An 18,798-nucleotide genomic window follows, 5' to 3' on the forward strand; every position below is an offset into this window, starting at 1 on the left:
GCAGCCGCGCCGGAGCCGGAGACGGGGAAGGCTGGCTGCGGCTCAAGTGCCTCGTAGCACGGAGGCGTGTGCGCACCCGTTTTTTCGTACTTCCAGTCGGGGACTGCGCAGCCGCCCGGAGCTCCCTTCCCACACGCCCCTTCAGTCCAGTTACCACCCTCACTCCCGTCTGACCGGATCGAGCTGTCGTCTTGGGGTTTGCTCGCTAGTCCCTTTTCTCTACTGTCTATACGTACAGCAGCTTGTTGAGAGTCAGAAAAAAAAGAGCCAGGAAGGAAGCTGTTGCAACGTGAAAGCCTACTAGTAATTGTCTTTCTGCTTGGTAAACCAAAGGGCTCTCCAAAACCAAGGAATACCATAACCACTTGGCCCCATCCCTTAATTTCTACCCAGCAACAGACGCCATGACCTCGCCTTTTAGCTCTCTTATTGGCCAACTTGAATCGTCATCTGCAACTCTGATTGGTCATCCGTGATCGTCCGGATTTTTCCAATTGGCGAAGCTACCAGGGGATTTTTTTGATTTTTTTTCTGTGTTGGTCCGCAGGAGAGGCTGTAGAGGCGAGGTCGTATTGCGGGATTACTTTTCTGGGGTCGTTTCTGATTGGATGCCGTGGCGCAATGCGCGCGACCCTTGAAACAACAAACTGTTGGGAGACGGGATCCTGTCAATTGGATGCTCCGGCCGGTAAACGGAAGCCCAGGGGAAGATTTTCGGGCTTGGGTATTTGCAAGAGGGGCTGGCCGCGGGGCTTGGGAGGACTTGCAGCTGAGCTGCTCTGCGGTTGGGTCAGTCTCGGCCTGTGGGTTGTGGTACACGGATCACATTCACCTCGGCTCCCCAGCTTCTGGTACAGACGTCAACAATTGCTAGTTGAATATGTGCGAATAAAGAACTCGGATGGAGTCAAGCACTTTAGACCATTGTTAGCAGTTATCCCCGCCTACTTCCTTTCACTTCCAGGTCAGGGAGGTGTGTCTAAAACTAAGGAGGAAGTAAATTCGCCGGCGTTCACATGCCAGCCCCAATTCCTTAGTGCGGCCTTTGCATTTTCAGGGTCTCTTCACCCGGAATCATCTCTTTGGAAAATCACTTAATCTCTGGCTTTACTGTTGCCACATCCTCTCCCTGATTATTTTCCTGCACTTCTAGAGATTGAAAAATACTGCAGAGGAGAGGGAGGAGATGTAGTGAAAAGCAAAACTCCCCTGGAGGGCCTCCTGGAGAAGGGTAATTTCCTGCCTACTTAAGTCGGCTATCAAAATCAGTAATTTTGCTTCCATCTCCAGAGCTTCAGTTTTTTCACTTCCCAATTTCTCAAGAGAACTGAGCGACAGAGTTATGGAGAAGCGCCTGCACGAGGCTCAGCTGTACAAGGAGAAAGGGAACCAGTGTTACCGGGAAGGGAGGTACCGAGATGCCGTGAGTAGGTACCATCGGGCTCTGCTTCAGCTGCGGGGTCTGGATCCAAGTCTGCCCTCCCCGATACCTAATCTAGGACCTCAGGGCCCAGCTCTCACACCTGAACAAGAAAACATACTGCACACCATCCAGACAGACTGCTACAACAATCTAGCTGGTAAGAACAGGGCTGAAGGGTGGGTAGAGTATACAGGCAGGCACATGAAAATCTGACCATTGGAAAAAAACACTGACGTGCTTTTCTGCTGTCATCTAATTCTGTTATTTATTGAAATATATTTCCAATCTATACGGCTAATTGCGTTTCTGTAGGGCGGTAGTCTCACATTTCATCGGGAGAGTTTGTTAAACACAACTCCTGAGCCCACCCCCAGAGATTCTGATTTAATGGGCCTGAGGTAGTGCCTATGATCTGAGGGACTCCCAGGTGATGCTGATGCGTTTAGGGAATTTTGCACGCTATAGAGAAAGTGCTGAACTTACCTTCAGGGTGTTGTTTCTTTCGTATTTAAAAAACAGGAAAGAAGGCACGTGCTTCAGCTGATGTAAGTCATCCATGTTAGATGTTTTTGATAGTTTTTCCTCATTTTCCTCCTTATAAATCAGCTAGATGGTAACTTGGATAAGTAGTATCTTCCATCTCCAGATGGCCTTAATGGATGTTAAGACTATCTCTAGGATTAATCTGCTGAAAGAAAGATGAATTCTTAGGTTTGTTCTATGGCAGCAAAAATAACCATAGAGCTAATTATTTTGAAGTATATTAAAACGTTCTAATAGGCCAAGCTGAAGCTCTGGAAATTATTAGGAGTGGGTTTTACACTTTGTGATGGTTGTTTAAAAGTGATTTTTTTTTTTTTTTTTTTACTGTAATACTCATCAGCTGTAGTGTGGCGAAAATCTAGCTCCTCCCCCCTTTCTCCCCCCCCCCTCCAGTTCAAGCTGTTGTTTCTCAGTCTAGTTGTGTAGGACACAGCTCCCTGGCCCAGGCTGGGATTATGAGCCTTCTACTCCTCCGCTGAGGCGGTTGGTCGCTGGTGCCGCTGCTCACGCTGGCAGCCAGCCACTCACGACGGCCACCGGCCGCATGGCAGCACACAGCAGCCCATCACAGCTCTCTCCAACCTCAGGCTGCTCACTGGCCGCCCAGCTCCAGGGAGAGCTGTTGTTCACAATCTTAGCTGTAGAGGGCGCAGCTCACTGGCCCATGTGGGAATTGAACCCGTGACCTCGGTGTCAGGAGCACTGCCCTTCAACCACCTGAGCCCCCTGGGCTGGCCCTAAAGTCTAGCTTTTTTACAGTGTGTGTATAGTATTACTCTTAGACTCAAGTAACAATAATAATTAGAGTAGTTAAAGTTTCATTTGAACAATTATTTATTAGCTGCTGAGGATCCCTGCTCATGGAACGTGTATTCGAGTAAGGGAGATGGACAATTAACAGCAACAAGAATAACATATAGATGTTAGAAGGTGATAAGTACCTTCTAAAGGAAAGCAAGCAGAAAATGCAGATAGTGACTGCTACCGGCATGGGAGCGTTCACTTTTAAAGAGAGTGGTCAGGGAGGGCTCATTGAGGTGACATTTACAAAATGCCATGGTCAGACACTGTTTAAGCCCTTTACACATATTAACCTATTTAAGTGTCATAAAAATCATTTGAGGTAAATTTAAGGAAACAGCTAGTAAGCGATAGAACTAAAATTAAACCTGGGCAATTCTTAACTCCAGAATTCTTATTGCAGAATACTGCACACTATTAGAGAATAGGATATGTATTAAAGAATTGACTAGAAGTCAAGGAAATGAGATGTAGAGATGGGTACCTGTCAATATCTTGACTGCAGGTGGACTGGAAAGCAGAGACTATGGCTCAGCCATCTGTCTGTAAAGCCTCTGCTTGTGGGTGATTGGTAGATGCTCCCTAAAGACTCACTGAATTAAAAGTTTTCACTTATTGCCTGGCAATTAACATGGTGAGAATTTATTTACAATATCTCTCATTTCACAAAAATTCTGGAAGTTAGGGTTATCCCCATTGGACAGATAAGGAAGCCAGATCACGTCACTACCTAAAACTTTCTAATGGCATCTCATTACACTTAGGAAAAAATTCAAACTCTGACCGTTACCTGCAGGGCTGGACATGATCTGGATTCTCCATACACTGACTTTGTAAAGTACATTTCCACCTTCCAGCAGCTCTGTAGGATCTCTTCTGTCAGGCTAGAATGCCCTATCCCTTGAATGACCCTTGTCATTCAGATCTTGGCTTAGAAGTCATTTTCTTAAACAGGCCTTCAGTAACCAAACTGCACTCTGACCTCATTCACTCTATCCCAGGACAGTTCTGTTTTTCTCAAAGCACTTTTGAAAAATGCATTTATTTGTTTATTGTGTATTCCTACTACTTGGGGACTAGCTCTTTACTCATCAAGATGTTTATTTTGTTCCTCTTAAAGCCCTGCTCCCGCTCTGCCTCGCATGTGGTCATTGCTCCATAACTAGTTGTCGAATGAATGAATCTACAGCAATGGATTAAGTGACCACCAATCTGGGGAAATACCTAAATATAAACCATATGACCACTTGGTGGGGATGTTGCAGAAGGAATGCAAACATCAGCCGAGGCCCTTCAATAACTCGTCAGCCTTCATTCTCAGTTCTTCTCAGCACCACGATGTGGTTATACTAGGCTTAATTCCCACAATTATGAAATAGGGAACTATTTCCCTTCTTAATTATACAAGGACAGAACATTGGCCTGAACATTGTCTCCTGAACAGATTTGTCTTTTGAGGTGCCATTCAATCATCCAAGGGAGTGGTGAAGTAGAGAATCATAATAGAGAATGAGGATGATTTTGGAGTTAGAGAGTCCTTGGTTCAGATTTCTTACTCATTCCACCTAGAAGCTGTGGGATCTTGGACAACTTACTTTACTTGTCTGAGCCTTGATTTCTTCATCCATTAAATGGAAGTAGTAACACTGATTTCATAGGGTGGATGAGAAGATTAAAGAAGCACATAGCACAGTGATTGCTCTTGCCTCACACAAGTAATGGCAACCATGGTTAACAAAGCTGCAGAACAAGAATGGTGGTGAAATGGGAGCTTCAAGGCAGAGATCCTTGGGGAGAAGAGACACAATGAGGAAGAGGTTTAAATTTTTAAAATATGTTCTTACCAGTTTTATAGATGGGCCTATCCCAACACTAGGTACTAGTAGGCATTCCGTAGATACTAAAGAAGGTCGAAGGTAAGTAGAGCTTTTATTCACTGCTGCATCCCCAGTGCCTAGAAGAATGTCCAGCACATGGTAGAGACTTAACATTTATTTGTTGGATGGGTGAATGTTGTAATCATTCTATGTTTGGTACTGACTTGAGTCGGCCAATGGAATTTAGTGCAATAAGGCCCTCCTCCCTCTTCTCTCTGCCTTTCATTTGGCCCCATTAGCCTGTCTCCTTCAGATGGAGCCAGTAAACTATGAACGAGTGAAAGAATACAGTCAGAAAGTTCTGGAACGACAGCCTGATAATGCCAAGGCCTTGTATCGCGCCGGAGTGGCCTTTTTCCATCTGCAGGACTATGACCAAGCTCGGCACTACCTCCTGGCTGCTGTCAGCAGGCAGCCAAAAGGTGAGAGAGAAGGGGGTTGAAGTGGTAAGGACAAAGGAAATTGTCCCACTGAGGGAGTAGCTTTGGAAGCTGGTTTTATTTTATTGTACTTTTTCAATTTATTTAATTTTTTGACTAGGTAATAATACATTCACGTGTTCAAAATTCTAAAAGTATAAAAGTATGCAATAAACAGGCCTTCTACTCTTGTATTCTTGTCTCCACAGGAAAGCAATATGGTATATCCTCCAGAAATCTCTATGCTTAAAGGGCGCATATATAATCTCCTCTCCTCCCCCCAGTGAGAGAGATTTTTAAAGCATTGTTTTTCAAGTTTCAGTTCCTAAGTTGTGACTGAAATAGGATCTGGATTCCAGTGAATACACTTGATAATCCTTATTTCTTCCAGCTCTCCAGCTGGGGTCTGGCTTTTGCTTTATCAATTTATCCTTTAGCTCAACTAAGCCCAGGTATGACCTAGAAAAAGGCCTACAGAGAGAGAATCTGAGACTTGCTCCTTTGTTTCCAGGGCAAAAAGGATATTGCTAAGCAGATGGCTGGTTCAACACTGAAAATTGTCTCCTTTTTCCCATTCTGGCTTAGAGCAACTGCCAGATGCTAGAAGTCGAGGATCCCCAAATGTTATAACAATACAGTAAAATCTCACTAACTGCATGAGACAGCCACTATGAATTAATAAAGATATAAAATATGAGTCACTTGTTCATCTTTCTTCAAGCATATAGGTTAACTGCCACCCACATAGAGTTATCTTTTGCGGCTCTGCTATGACAATAACTATTTCTTCAAACTCCCTTTCATTATAAAATTAGCAACCAGCCTGGCCCTGTACAAAGATTTTTTAATAAAAAATCCAAAATAGTATTAATGATTTATTTTTGCATGGAATAGTTGTGATATATTCAGATCTTAGAATGATTTTTAAAAATGGAAGTATGTTAGCAATCTTTGTCCCTGAGGTGCGATTATGGTCTATGTCTGACTTCTTCACCCTCCTCTAAGATGCCAACGTCCGGCGGTACCTTCAGCTAACACAATCCGAACTCAGCAGCTACCATCAGAAAGAGAAGCAGCTGTACCTGGGCATGTTTGGTTAACAGAGAAGAAGGATACTCGTCCACTGGAACTTAGGTGAACCATTAAAGACCCATCAAGGGAAACCTGAGCCTCACAAGAGAATTAACCCCATACCTCTGACCAAGGTGGATTTCTATCTTGTCTCTAGTTCTGCACAAACTACCACTTATACAGTCTGCCTCTTTTTTGTCTGTCCGTCTATATATTTGGATAGCTTCCAATACATAGTATTCTTGGGGACATTTACCTTGAGGAATAGAACCAAAAAACATTCATTAGCTGTGGGTGGAATTAGTCATATCTATGGCATAGGTTTAATAATCGATGTTGTTAGATGTATTCATGTACAGAGAAGAAGGCTAGCAGAGGATGAAACAATGATTGACAGAAGTTTCTTCCTTTGTTTCCTCAGATGCCCAGTTAAAGTTACACAGGCCACAAACTGGGCAATATATTTCTTTGGTGAAACTAGACAATTATAAATTGGGCCCACATGTCTTAAAATGAAAAATTTGAAATTAACCATGTTTGATTAAATTAATTCCTTATTCTTAATATTTCATATACATTCAGATTGTTTTTTCCCTACAGGAGTATTTGGTTCCTATTATTTCTCTTGGTAATTTCTAATCTTTGTTATTGTTTATACTCGTCATGAATATAGTATACTTATTTATTTTTTCATTAAACTCTTCTATCTTAAAATCTCTGGAGTCAAGCATTTAAGTATTTATTTAATAACCCTTCAGCCTTCATGCCAAAAAAACACACAAGTACACATTTTAAGTTTTAATAGGCACATAGCTATATATAGTATGCTCGTTGCTCATTTCTCTAAAACATTAGGAAAGACAGATTACTCTCTTTTTAGAAACAATCATAAAAGAGCAGGATAAAAACATAAATCTATTCTTTACCTGTCACCTTGTATTTTACAAGAGCTCAGTTCCTTTATAGAGGAGGGAAACAAGGAGGAAGAGTTCTTCTTTAGTGCTTTTTAAGCACTTTTAAGAACTTTCTGGAAGCTGTGTTGGGCACAGGTGCAGGCTGCAAGTCTGGTGCAGTCATGACTCAATAGAAAGCTCCATCAACGAGGATTGTCATTCTACTCACTTGAATAATGCCCACAGTGTATGAGTTCTACAGAGTAGATGAGAGCGTATACACTGCCTCTACCTTTGAGTGGAGGTGATAATGATAAGCATTAGCCATCATATAACCTCAGACAAATTTCAGGGGGGGGGAATGAAAAAACACCTTAGTCTTAAAACGTGTACATAAGTTCTTTTTCCTTTATTAGTAAAACCCTCTCTCCCAATGATCTAGGCTTCTCTTTGTTTCTCCCTCCACCCTTAAATAATACAATCATTAGCTCACAACAGAGTTTTTCTACCAAATCTTATGAAGTCCAAGGACAGAACTAACAAAAGTACAATATTTTATTCCTCTTCCAAGCTGCTTAAATTTCTAAGCTTTGATTGTTGCTAAAATTTTGTCACAGTTGCATGGTTTGCATGGTTTTGCTTTCTGACTTTATTGTTTTTGTTTTTTACCCCAAGACTTAATGTTACAGTGAGCTATCCTCTTCATCAATGAGGAAAAAATAAAACTGATATTTAAAAATGTGTTTTAGAAATTTATTGCACTCATCTTTTTATTAGCACTGCTAAGAGACAAAGTGGTGGGGCTTACATTTCAGTCTTTATTTCCAAGGCCAGCTCCTATGGAGATGTTAATGAACAGGAAAGTGAACAAAGGTAGGCTGTCTGACTGGGTCTGGAGGAGGTCTGGCAAGCCCACATCCTGAAGGAATTAGCCAGAAGGTACCAAAATCTCTAATACTCCGAAGTTTGTCGAGGTCCGGAGGCTGCTCACCTTACCAATCTTAAAGGTTTCCACACAGGATTTAAGGGTTTGCTTGAAAAGAAAGCATTCATAGCGGATGTGAAGGTTCATACTTTGGCACATAAGGGACAGTTTAAAACAGTATTTTCCAAACTCCTCCCCACCTCCTTTACAATTTTGCCAAAACCACATACTACTATTTAGTTAATATTTTATCTAAATATATACTTTTAAAGAAACCTTTGGACAGAGGAACATGTTTAATGACACTATGGGAATGTAAACAGCAAACTCCAGACTCTGAAACCATGAGATGAGTAATCACATTTCTTCAATAAACAAATTGCAAAGTAAAAGAGGGGACCCTATAGATTAAAAGAGGCTTAACACATTGCGTACGGCGGGTTTAAATCCCTCATAAAAGTCCGCTCAGAAAAAACGAAGATTCTCGTGATCCGTACGCAACATGTTAAGAGACACATCAGCCAAGTAAACGCGACTCTACTTCTGATTTGAAAAATACTAAAAGTTTAAGAGACTGAAATAAAAAAAAATACATATATTGGTCGCTTCCCAGTTCTTGGCACAGAGCTCCTAAAACCCTTGGGATTTGGATTCTGATTTGAAAAAACAAAAGTTTATGAGACAATTAGGGAAATTTGAACAAGAATTACTGTCAATTTTGTTGAGTGTGATGATTTGTTGGTCTTTTTTTTCAAGATTTCTTTTAGAGCTGCATGCTAAAATTGTTTACTGATAAAATTGGGGAGGGGACTTTAGAGCAGCACATCATATTTGCAAAAAAAAAAAAAAAAGAATAAAAATAAATAGATTTCACAATAAAAAAGTATATGTCCAAGTAAACCATCTTTGGAAACACTGGCTTTGGAAAAATTAAAATCAAAACCAGTGAAAAAAATCCAATGTGATAGGCTGAACTGGTGAGTTTTGTGAAGCTGAGCTTGGCCAAATGTCTGGTGTTTGAAGAGGCATTAGACACCAAGTAAAGGCACACTTACAAAATAGCCAATTAGGAAAAGATATGAAATACTAAACTAGAAATAACATCTTTAAAGCTGGCGAGCAAAGGGTAGTTGTTTGAAAATGAAGCTTATAACTCAAAAGCAAATAACTTCTAAGGGTGAAACTCTTCAGAAGCTGGGGCCCGGCCCGTCCGCATAAAAGGAGGCCGATTTTGGCTCGGTAGAAGGAAGCATTATCCAACTATTAGAGCTGTCCAACAATAGAGTAGGTTTCCATTGGAGACTGAGTTCTCTCAAACAGGTTTAACTGGCAAAAGAAGGGTCCAGTGTTGGAGTAAAGGTTGGATGAGCTGACCTGGCCTTCCTTGAATCCATGGTTGGGACCATCAAGAGCAGTGGAAACTAAAGAAAATATTGATCACACCTCTACAGACTGGCATAAAGTGTTCCTAGTGTCCAACAGATAGAGAGGCAACTGTGGCCTTAATTGTGTTGGCTGCTGCTTTAAACATCTTGAAAATTCCTAACTGCCACCTCCAATGAAGAATGCATCTCACATCTAAAACTAATATATTGTGTGTCAACTATACGTCAATAAAAAAATGCATCTCATGCTGGGAACTGAAAGCAAATGCTTGCTATTTAGCAGAATTTCACCAAGTTACAGATACTTCTTAGGTTTTAAGGGTGGCTGAAACAGTAACAATAGTTACTGTGTTCTCTAGACTGTCCAGAGAAATTATTTACACTATATGTACATGTAGACACAGATATTGATTATGCCTTGCTTTTAGGAACTAATGTTCTAAGGCAACCAATTTCCCCCCCCTCACTATATGTGTGTGTGTGTGTGTGTGTGTGTGTGTGTGTGTGTGTGTGTGTGTATATATATATATATATATATATGGACACATACATATATATACGTACATATACATATGTTTTACATACCATAAAATTCACCCTCTTAAAGGCAACTGATTCTTTTTAGGCATTTTGATTTACTGTAGGAAAGATTTTGGAAAAGGTGCTCCATTCAACTAGAATAGCTCTAATTGTATATATGTATGTCTTGCCTTGTTTCACCAAGGAGTTAAGTTAGTAATGTATTTGCATAAATAAAATTAACCATTTGAAAGATAAACTCAAAGGTTATTCCAACACAAGGAAAGTGAAAGGTGTAGAAGTCACTCTTTCAACCATGAACATGTTAAGCATCAAATTTTGCTTCCCATAATGCCCCAGATAAGGAGCTTTCTTTGGCCAAATCTTCAACATTCAGCTCTGTCTCCTTCCTATAACTCAAAAAATGTAACTTGCTAGTAAGAGTTAACAGTACTGATTATGACAGACAAATAAAAAACAAAAAAAAACAGAAAATTTACTTGTATTTTTACCTTTTTCTAAATTTTCCTTCCTGCTTTGTCTGCACTCAGTTCCTTATGTGCTGGAGAGAAGGGTTTGTAGGGAGCCCTCCGGTCCATCCTACAGCAGCACTCTTCACACACTAGGCCAGACCCTTCTCTTACATTCCTAGGACTCTTTCCTCCCCACCCCACAGCAACACCCCAAACTCCCATTTCTCTGCTATCTACTGTCAATCACCACCTGTGTGACAGTAGATGAGTAATCTGACCTCTCTAGGTTGTCATCACACTTGTTAAGTGAGGGAGTTGGACTGGATGAGCTTCTCTCATCTGCACTTCCTTGCTTTAGTTTCCCCAGGCACCCATCATTTCCATACCACAGGCCCTTACCCACCCCCTGCAGACCTACCACCATGGAGCTTAGTATTTTCTGCTTTTCAGTTTCTCATCTGCAGAGACCTCAATTCATATTTATGACATGTAGGCAAACATTTCAAGTTACTGATACAGTATATGTTTTTGAAACAGCCAACCAAAGGTTTTTTCACATGGAAAGCAGAGGTAAAGGGATAAGGGAGCAAAGCCAAACACTCAAGAGGCCACAAAAGAAAACGACTCACAGTTCTCAGTTAACTATTTTCAACACTGTTTTAAACCAGTATAGGGAGTGTTTTAAATCACAAGCCATGGTTCAAATTCTGGCTTGCCCCTTCACTAGGTCTGTGACCTTGAACAAGTCAACTTTGATTTTTGAGTGTCAAGTTTCCTTGTCGGTGGGAAAGGTGGGGGAGCTAATACCTCATCAAGTTGTTGAGGAGTAAATGAGTATATGAAGTCCCTGATACAGCCCAGTACACAGGAACTCAACTACAACAGTAAACCATAATTTTGTAAGATTCCCTAATTTGTGCACTCTTCCTAAGTCAAGTCTACATTGCCCTCTGCCTATCTCACTTCTTGCCTCATAAGCAATCTGACCCCCACCCTAACCCAAGTACAGATATCAGTTTCCTAAAAGATCAGGAGAGGTAAGAAAGAGTCAGGATGCAGAGGTTTGTGGAAGAAACCAGCCAACATCAGTTCAATGAGATACTTTCACTGCTAGCTTTATGGTCCAGAATGCAGATAAGCGATTACACCCCAGGAAAATTCCCAGTGCCCTTGGTGCTGACTGAGATCCATCAGGTCCTGCTATCTGGCTGGGTAAAGGATGAGAGGAAGCTTCAGCGTGGTCAGAATCTTCATTCTGTCACCCAGCAGGGGAAATAAGATGCTTCCAACCTTTTGTGCTGCCCCAACGATGACAAGGGACAGGCCTAGCATCAGCTCATGCTCCCCACATGTTAGTTTTTGGGGCCAAGTACAAAATCTTTGGGTGGTCCTCCACCACAGTTGTTCTGTCTGTCTGCCATAGGGGAGCCAGGGAGGGGCTGTACTCCTAGGAGGGGGCCAGCCTCTGGATCTGGTTTGCTGCGTTTGGCCAGGTCCTCATTGTGAGCCTTGCGGATGTGACGGTACAGGTCCCCTGACTGCGTGTAGCTGCGCAGGCAGTAGCGACACTCGTAAGGTCGCTCACGTGTGTGCACTGTGGCATGTCGCCGTAGTGTGTAAGAGCATGAGAAGGTCTTTCCACATGTCTTGCAAGTGGGAACATCCTCAGTAAAAACCCCAAAGCTTCCTGGGGCTGCTTCATACTCAGAAGGCAGGTAAAGTGGCTCATGCAGGGCCGGAGGAGCAGGCAGGGGCGAGTTCACCAGTCCTCGATGATATTGCCCTGGACCTGGCAGCAAATGGTAGGGGAGGTGAGGATCTGGGGGCAGGAAGTGGTCACTTGGCCCCACCTCCTCCAGTCCTGCTACCCTGGGCTCCTCAAAAGCCTCTGGCTGGGGGGGCTGTCCACCATACATTGCTCCTCCAGGTGAGAACAGTCCCTCAGGACCCTGAGACTGTTCCTCTGACACATCGGGCTCCTCATCAGAAATCACAATAGCTTCTACTTTCACCTGGACCAGCTCAGCTTCTGCTGGGGTGGGAGCCTGGGATGGAACTGGGGCTGGGACTTGTGCTGCAGCTGAAGCTGGGGGATAGAAACCTTGTAATGGTCCTCCAGTACCCCTTGGTTCTACCACCCTCAAACTCTCAGAACCCACATCAAGGGGAGCCAGTGGCTCCACTGAAACTGTTGGGAGGCCAGAAGAGAAGTAGTTTGCAGGAACTGTCTCTGTGGAGCTACTGGGACTGGCAAGAGAGACATCAGCCAGGGGTGGAGGAGGTGCCCGTAGACTCGGTGAGTCAACCTCCACGCCAGGCTGTGTAGTGTCAGCCCCACCGGGCATTGGGGGCTCATCTGGAAGACAGACAGTAGGAGAGGGAGCCGCAGGGCCTTTCCATTCCCCTTTGGCCCAATGGTCTGATGTCTCAGCAGATGCCAAGGAAGGCTGGGGACCGCGGGAAGTGCTGGACAAAAACTCCAAACTAGGGGGCTGTGAGCTGCTTTCCTCCTCCTTCTTGGTACTGTCCGCCTCTGCCAGGGCCCGGGCTTGCAGCCGCCGCTTACACACCTTGACGATGTCATTCATGTGCAAGTAGCTGGCAGCTGCCAGTACGTCTTCCACAGGGGTATCCCCTCTCAGGACCAGCTGGCCAGCATACATAAAGTCCAGAAGCAACCCAAAGGCTGGGGCCGTGACAATCTCATTGTGGATACACACCAGATCCCTCTTGTCCAGTTCTCGCTCTTTGTAGAAAAGCTGGAAGAATGGGCTGCAGGAGGCCAGCACAGCCCGATGGGCCAAGAACTGGGTGCTACCCACCATCACGGTGCAGTCACAAAGGAAACCCTGGGACCGCTGCTCTCGGAGGCTCTGCAGCAGCTGCTGGCTGTGCTCTGGGAACTCCATAGCACCCCACGAAGGGGAAGCCCCTAGAAAGGTCCCCACCAGTAGCTCCCTGGGAAGAGAGGGCAGTGGGTTAGGGCAGGTAACCTCTCCAAGAAACCTTAGCGACAGCCCTGGGCTATCACTTGCCACCCCCAAAGCTCTAGAAACACCGTCCTGATCCCAAGACTCTCGCTTAAATTACAATCCTCCTTTCTCCTAAATCACACCCGCTGGTCTCCTTTTAACCCCGCCCCCTTGGCTTCACCGTAGCAGCAGACCCCGCCCAGTTCACAAAGCCCCTCCCAGGAAGTCCCGCCCCCCAGCCAGCCTCCGCTTCCTCGACGCCCACCGGTAGATTCCAGCCGCTCCTCCAACTAAGAGTCTCTTTCCCTCCCAGGCCTTCCCGGGTGATACCTCTACGCCCCACTCCGGAAACTCCCTGAGCCTCTCTCTGTCGCACTCCAGGGGCTAAGAAGTCCTAGGGTGGGAACTAGTAGAGAAAGCTCATCCCTCACCCACCACCGAGCAGCCACTGGGCGAACTCCGCCCCTTCCCACCTTCTCAGTTGCAATTGGCTCAAGTTTGCCTTCCTTTGTCACGGATTGGTTCACTGTCCACTAACTAGCCTTCCTCTTTAAGCGGCGTCTCTAAGTGGGTGCTGGTGGCCGTCGCTCAGGCAGTTAGATGCCGGATTGGATGGAACTCCTGTCCTAAACTTTTCCTCCTCCTCCCGCCTCTTTTGCCACAGAGCCCTCTGGATTGGCTGAGCTTATCCATCTACCTGAAGCGGTAGGAGGGCAAGGACCACACTCCAGGGAGCAGAGCGCGACGCCCTCGCGACGAGACACGAGGCACTCCGCCTCGCAGTGTTGTATCTTAACGTACAGCACGTCGCGTCCGCTGTAAGGTGACCGGGATAAAGAGAACCAGCAACCTGGTGTGGTACTCAGGAGGCCGGGATTTTAGACCCTGCTCTGCTGTAACCGTGGGCAATAGCTACACCTCTCTGAACTGCAGTTGTCTCTTGAAGGTTCCTTACACCCTCAAAAATTCCAAGGTGCCCTACTGCTTCACTCCCTCCAATCTGATGGTTCAGGCTCCTGACTCAGTAATGGTGGTGGCAGAGAACTAGCAGTTGCGTGCATGCTGTCGTCGAGTCCGTAGCCTCTGTAGTCAGCTTACAATGAAGAGTTTGGAGTGTCCTCTGTGTGTGGAGCATACTGAGCAGGTGCTGATAGGAAGAGAGGACGTGGGCTCAAGGCCCTAACATACTGCAGGACAGGAGAATAAAGAGCATGGCTACTTCTGAAGAAATCTTTGGAGGAAAGGGCTGTAGGTTGGGAGGCAGTGATAACCTGCCTCTTCCCTGACCAGGGCAATGTGTTGACAGGGTTACCAGAGGAGTAATTCGGTGCCCTGCACCCCCTGCTCACCCCTTCCCCCACCACATTGGACATCTCCACTTTGTTCCACAGCCAAGCTCTACAATCAGACCTTACCAGAATTAGGGGCAGTTCATCTACTTTCCATCTTTGTACTAGAGACATACAGGCCACAGTGGCCTCAGCTTCGCTTCAGACCCTACCTCTTCAAGATATTCTTCCAAGCCATACAATATTTATTGTATAGGAATTAAGACTAATACAAGTAACATTTTCATTTTTTATGAAAAATTACTATATTTTCTGAAACCAAAAAATGTGTAGTGAAAATAGTGGCATTATTTTTCATTTTTCCAAATTTTTTTTAAATGTCTGGCTTTATAGAAAACAGCTGATTCTCACATCTGCTTCTGTTTTCAAGCTATTATGAGATATTGTTTTGATTATGTAAGGAAAATCTAGTCTCTCACAGGTGGCTAGACATGGAATTTCATTGGCCTCAGAGTTTGCATTTTATTCTGAGTGTACTGGGAAACCATTGATGGGTTTTAAGCAGGGAAATGCTCTGATATGATTCTTGTTTTTAAAGGCTTATCCTGGCTACTCTGTGGAGAAGGGACCACAGGGCATCAAAGTAAGAGCAGGGAGGAAGCTATGGAAATGGTCCCACAAGAAATTATGGTGGCCACACAAGGATAATGGTGGTAGAGCTAGAGAAAAAGTTCTGGGTCAACAGAATTTTCTAAAATTAAGATAGGAGATCAGAGACAAAATAATTTTAAAAAGTAAGTATGGCTAGACATTTTGCATGAGCAATGGTGTGGCTGAAAGAACCATTTTGAGATGGGGACAATGGCGAGAAAAATTGAGAGTCCTGTTTCTGACCCTTTATGTAGAGAGAGTCCCCTTAGCCAGTTAGACTTGTGAGCCTGAAGATTAAGGAAAACGTTGGGGCTGGAGATATATACTGGGTGTGTCATCAGCATAGAGATGGTATTTAAAGTTGGGGGACTGGAAGGAAAACCTTCTGTAGGGAAGAGGGCTGGTGCAGTTGCCAAGCAGTGAGGAGCATAGGTTGTGTGGGAAGCATAAGCAATCATGTTTCTATAGGTGCAGAAGGGATCAGAATGAAGATGAGCCCGAGTTTGGGCACAAAGACTGTATGCTTGGCACACTTGGAATTACCGTGCACACTGTATCTAGATATTTAAAGTTACAGTTCTTCTAACCTCTGTGCAAATCTGAAAAAGTCATTCCCTCTGGCCAATGCAGACTACTGGCCACCACAGCTTAATAAATCAAGTATGTGCTAGATTTTGGCCTCTCTTACCCCAAGAGCACCATTAATTAAGCAGGGCACAACTTGGTGGCTTTGCTTCTCAAAGCTGGGATACACATATTCCCATCCTGGAGTACACAGAGCTACAGGGTACCAGGACACGTCTTTCTAAGCATCATTCAATCAGATATTTTTTTTAGAGAAAAGTTTTTATTCAGGGAATAGAGGTATTAAGCTAGTATAGGTAGATTATAGCACATGACAAACTGTGTGTGAGCTTTTTATCTCTGGCCACTGCAGCAAGAGGAGCTGTTGCCATATCTGCTTATCTGCAATGGATAGTTGTACACAACTGCTCCAGCTTCCTGGTCAAAAGGAACAAGCAGACTTACAGCACCGAACCCAATAATCTGAAAGCCCGCATCTGCTTCTGATAGGTACAACAGGCTGATTCAGCACAACATGGGGGTCATGGAGCCAGCACCTATGGCAAAACTGAGACAGTCGTCATGAAGTGGAGATCTGGCCAGCAAAAGCTGGCCACCTCCTCCTGCACAGCCAGAAGCCATGCTGAAGAGGAAGCAGGCCCCCCCCACCAAGAGCTCCTGAGCACACCCCCCCCACAAAGCAATAAAACATCAGCTGACTTTCCTAAAAACAAACAAAACTGTATGTGAAATTTAAAGCTAAAATAGAAGAAATTTCTTATAGCAGTAAGTTTCACCCAAGGAAAAAGAATGAAAATTTTTGCTTCTATGTGTCTGTGTTTTAGTAGAAGTTAAAAAAGGACCTACCATTTATTTAGCATTTGGTAAGTGCTAGCAGTATGCTAAAGATATAATTTCTAATTCCATAATAGCCTTTCTTATCTCCATTAGACAGAAGAAGAGACTGACACTCAGTTTGGGTAAGTAACTTGCTCAAGTCCACACAGTGAATACAAGGCAGAGCTGAGTTTGAATCTTGGTGTATCTTCGTAGACACACCCCTAACCACTTTGAACATCTGTCTTTCTAGAGTGTCCCCAACACGGTCCTCAGAGTTGTTGTAGTACCCATGGCCAGAGGATTCAGACTCGATGAGGCATAGGCTTATCCTAGCCATTGGAAGAACTGGTGGGCAGAAGGAGTCCAGAACCAGGAAGAGGGGCAGTTGGGATGCATGATCCTTGCTCAGAGATTATCCTCCAGGGGCCAGACCTGCTGCTTGTTTGTGAATCTTTGGGAAACAGATGACAGACGTCACCACAAGCGCTCCTCTCTACTAGTATCTGGGCTGACAAGACTCTATTCTTGCAGAAGGTTGTATTTTCCAAGATGGCCCTGACAAGATCTGGCTTCCCACATGCTCTTTTTAAAATATGACATCGTCGCTCCTTTTATAGGGTAAGATCTCTCGCCTTGAGTCTGGGAGGGATTGCGACCTCGAGTGAGATGTGATGCTACGTATGTGACTTCTGAGGCTCAATCATAAAAGGGGATACAGCTTGTGCTTGGTCCTCTTGGGACACTCGATCTTAGAACCCAGCGATGATGCTGGGAGGAAGCCCAGGCCATGCAAAGAGGCCACATGTAAGTGTTACAACCACAGCCACAGCTAGGCTTCCAGCTATTGTGTTTCCCTGAAAAGAAGACGGAGCCGGACCATTAGCTCTAATGCGTCTTTTGGAGCAAAAATTAATATAAGACCTGGTCTTATTTTAATACAAGACCGGATATAACATAACATAATATAATCAATATAATACCGGTCTTATACTAATTTTTACTCCAAAAGATGCATTAGAGCTGATGGTCCGGCTAGGTCTCTGTCATGCAGGGAGTCATTCAGGGTCTCCAGTCCTGCTCCCCACATAAGAACGCAGGATATTTTGAGGCCAAAAAGGAATACCCACAGAGCCATAAGTAAGGGAGTCATATCACTATAGTCTCACTGGCAGCTGGGTTGGAGACACAGGAGACAGGAGCCACAGAATCCTCAATCCACACTCCGCCGTGCTAACTGCAATCCGCTCCTGCTCGCTCAGCCACCATCTTCTTGCTAGCCCCCATTTTCTGCTAGCGTAGCCACAGCAGTTATATTAGTGGCCAATGGCTCACTGGTTACAGTTGATGGCCATTTGTTACCTGAGTGAGCACCTTTCCATGTGAGGCCTAGAGCCTGGAAACTGCACTCCTGGCTCTGTCCCCACACTCCACCTCTACAGGGTGTCGCCTCACAATCTATGCGACAAGCGTCTTCCGTGAGGGGCCCTGTGTGAGGAGCCTGGAGGTGAATGCAATATCCTGGACACAGCCAGGCTCTCTGGGCACAGCCAGGGTTTCTCAGGGCACCACCAGTCCTTCTGGGCACAGCCAGACTTCCTGGGCTTCTTAGGGTACCACCAGCCTCTGCAGGCACAGCCAGGGCCTCTCAGGGCACCACCACTCTCTCTGGGCACAGCCCGACTTCCTGGACACAGCCAGGGCCTCTCAGGGCACCGCCATTCTCTCTGGGCACAGCCAGACTTCCTGGGCTCAGCCAGGGTTCTCAGGGTACTGTCACTCTCCCTGGGCACAGCCAGACTTCCTGGACTCAGCCAGGGCTCTCAGGGCACCGTGCTGGAACAACAGGGACCCACAGTCAAGGTGCTTACATATTCTTGATGGCGGACAGTCAAGACACAAAAGCAAAATATCCGCCAGTTCCACTACCTGGTGGTATGTTCCCAAGCAAACAGTCAAGCAGCCCATTAAATTAGGGATGGAAGGCAATTCCCCATAGTCCATAGTCATTCGCCAGGGCTGTCGTCATGCGGGGCAGCCTGCGGGGTCTCAGCTCCTACTCCCCACACAAAAGCTCAGGACATGGTGAGGCCAAAAAGGAACACCCACGGAGCCACAGACAGGGGAGCCTCACCACCATACTCTCGCTGGCAGCT

General features: G+C 44.9%; 2 protein-coding genes across 4 annotated transcripts; one reads left to right on the forward strand and one right to left on the reverse strand.

Annotated features, from left to right (window-relative positions):
• Nucleotides 1-88: 88 nt before the first annotated feature.
• On the forward strand, nucleotides 89-7,770 carry TTC9C (tetratricopeptide repeat domain 9C). Of its 3 annotated transcripts, XM_019713930.2 has the most exons (4): nucleotides 89-688; nucleotides 1,291-1,580; nucleotides 4,884-5,066; nucleotides 6,069-6,850. In XM_019713930.2, exons 2-4 carry the CDS (start codon nucleotides 1,343-1,345, stop codon nucleotides 6,161-6,163), a joined length of 516 nt encoding a protein of 171 aa, XP_019569489.2. In that variant the 5' UTR covers nucleotides 89-688; nucleotides 1,291-1,342; the 3' UTR covers nucleotides 6,164-6,850. The 3 variants fall into 3 exon arrangements, with proteins under 3 accessions (XP_019569489.2, XP_074192601.1, XP_019569490.2); XM_074336500.1 differs by lacking the exon at nucleotides 89-688 and having other exon boundaries at nucleotides 991-1,580; nucleotides 6,069-7,770; XM_019713931.2 differs by lacking the exon at nucleotides 89-688 and having other exon boundaries at nucleotides 1,443-1,580; nucleotides 4,898-5,066; nucleotides 6,069-6,300.
• A 3,771-nt stretch (nucleotides 7,771-11,541) lies between these two features.
• ZBTB3 (zinc finger and BTB domain containing 3) lies at nucleotides 11,542-13,763 on the reverse strand. Its single transcript, XM_019713885.2, has 2 exons — nucleotides 13,632-13,763; nucleotides 11,542-13,287 (listed from the first exon to the last, which is right to left on the reverse strand). Exon 2 carries the CDS (start codon nucleotides 13,236-13,238, stop codon nucleotides 11,682-11,684), a length of 1,557 nt encoding a protein of 518 aa, XP_019569444.2. The 5' UTR covers nucleotides 13,239-13,287; nucleotides 13,632-13,763; the 3' UTR covers nucleotides 11,542-11,681.
• Between the last annotated feature and the right edge of the window lie 5,035 nt (nucleotides 13,764-18,798).

Source organism: Rhinolophus sinicus, linkage group LG06, assembly GCF_036562045.2.
Source record: "Rhinolophus sinicus isolate RSC01 linkage group LG06, ASM3656204v1, whole genome shotgun sequence".
Lineage (NCBI taxonomy): Eukaryota > Metazoa > Chordata > Mammalia > Chiroptera > Rhinolophidae > Rhinolophus > Rhinolophus sinicus.

What these genes read in the sequence shown, in the direction of transcription:
- TTC9C (XM_019713930.2), top strand. Translation starts at nt 1,343, where the DNA reads ATGGAGAAGCGCCTGCACGAGGCTCAGCTGTACAAGGAGAAAGGGAAC. An exon ending in CTGCTACAACAATCTAGCTG is followed by an intron (nt 1,581 to 4,883) that starts GTAAGAACAGGG and finishes TGGCCCCATTAG; the next exon opens with CCTGTCTCCTTCAGATGGAG. An exon ending in TGTCAGCAGGCAGCCAAAAG is followed by an intron (nt 5,067 to 6,068) that starts GTGAGAGAGAAG and finishes CCCTCCTCTAAG; the next exon opens with ATGCCAACGTCCGGCGGTAC.
- ZBTB3 (XM_019713885.2), bottom strand. Translation starts at nt 13,238, where the DNA reads ATGGAGTTCCCAGAGCACAGCCAGCAGCTGCTGCAGAGCCTCCGAGAG.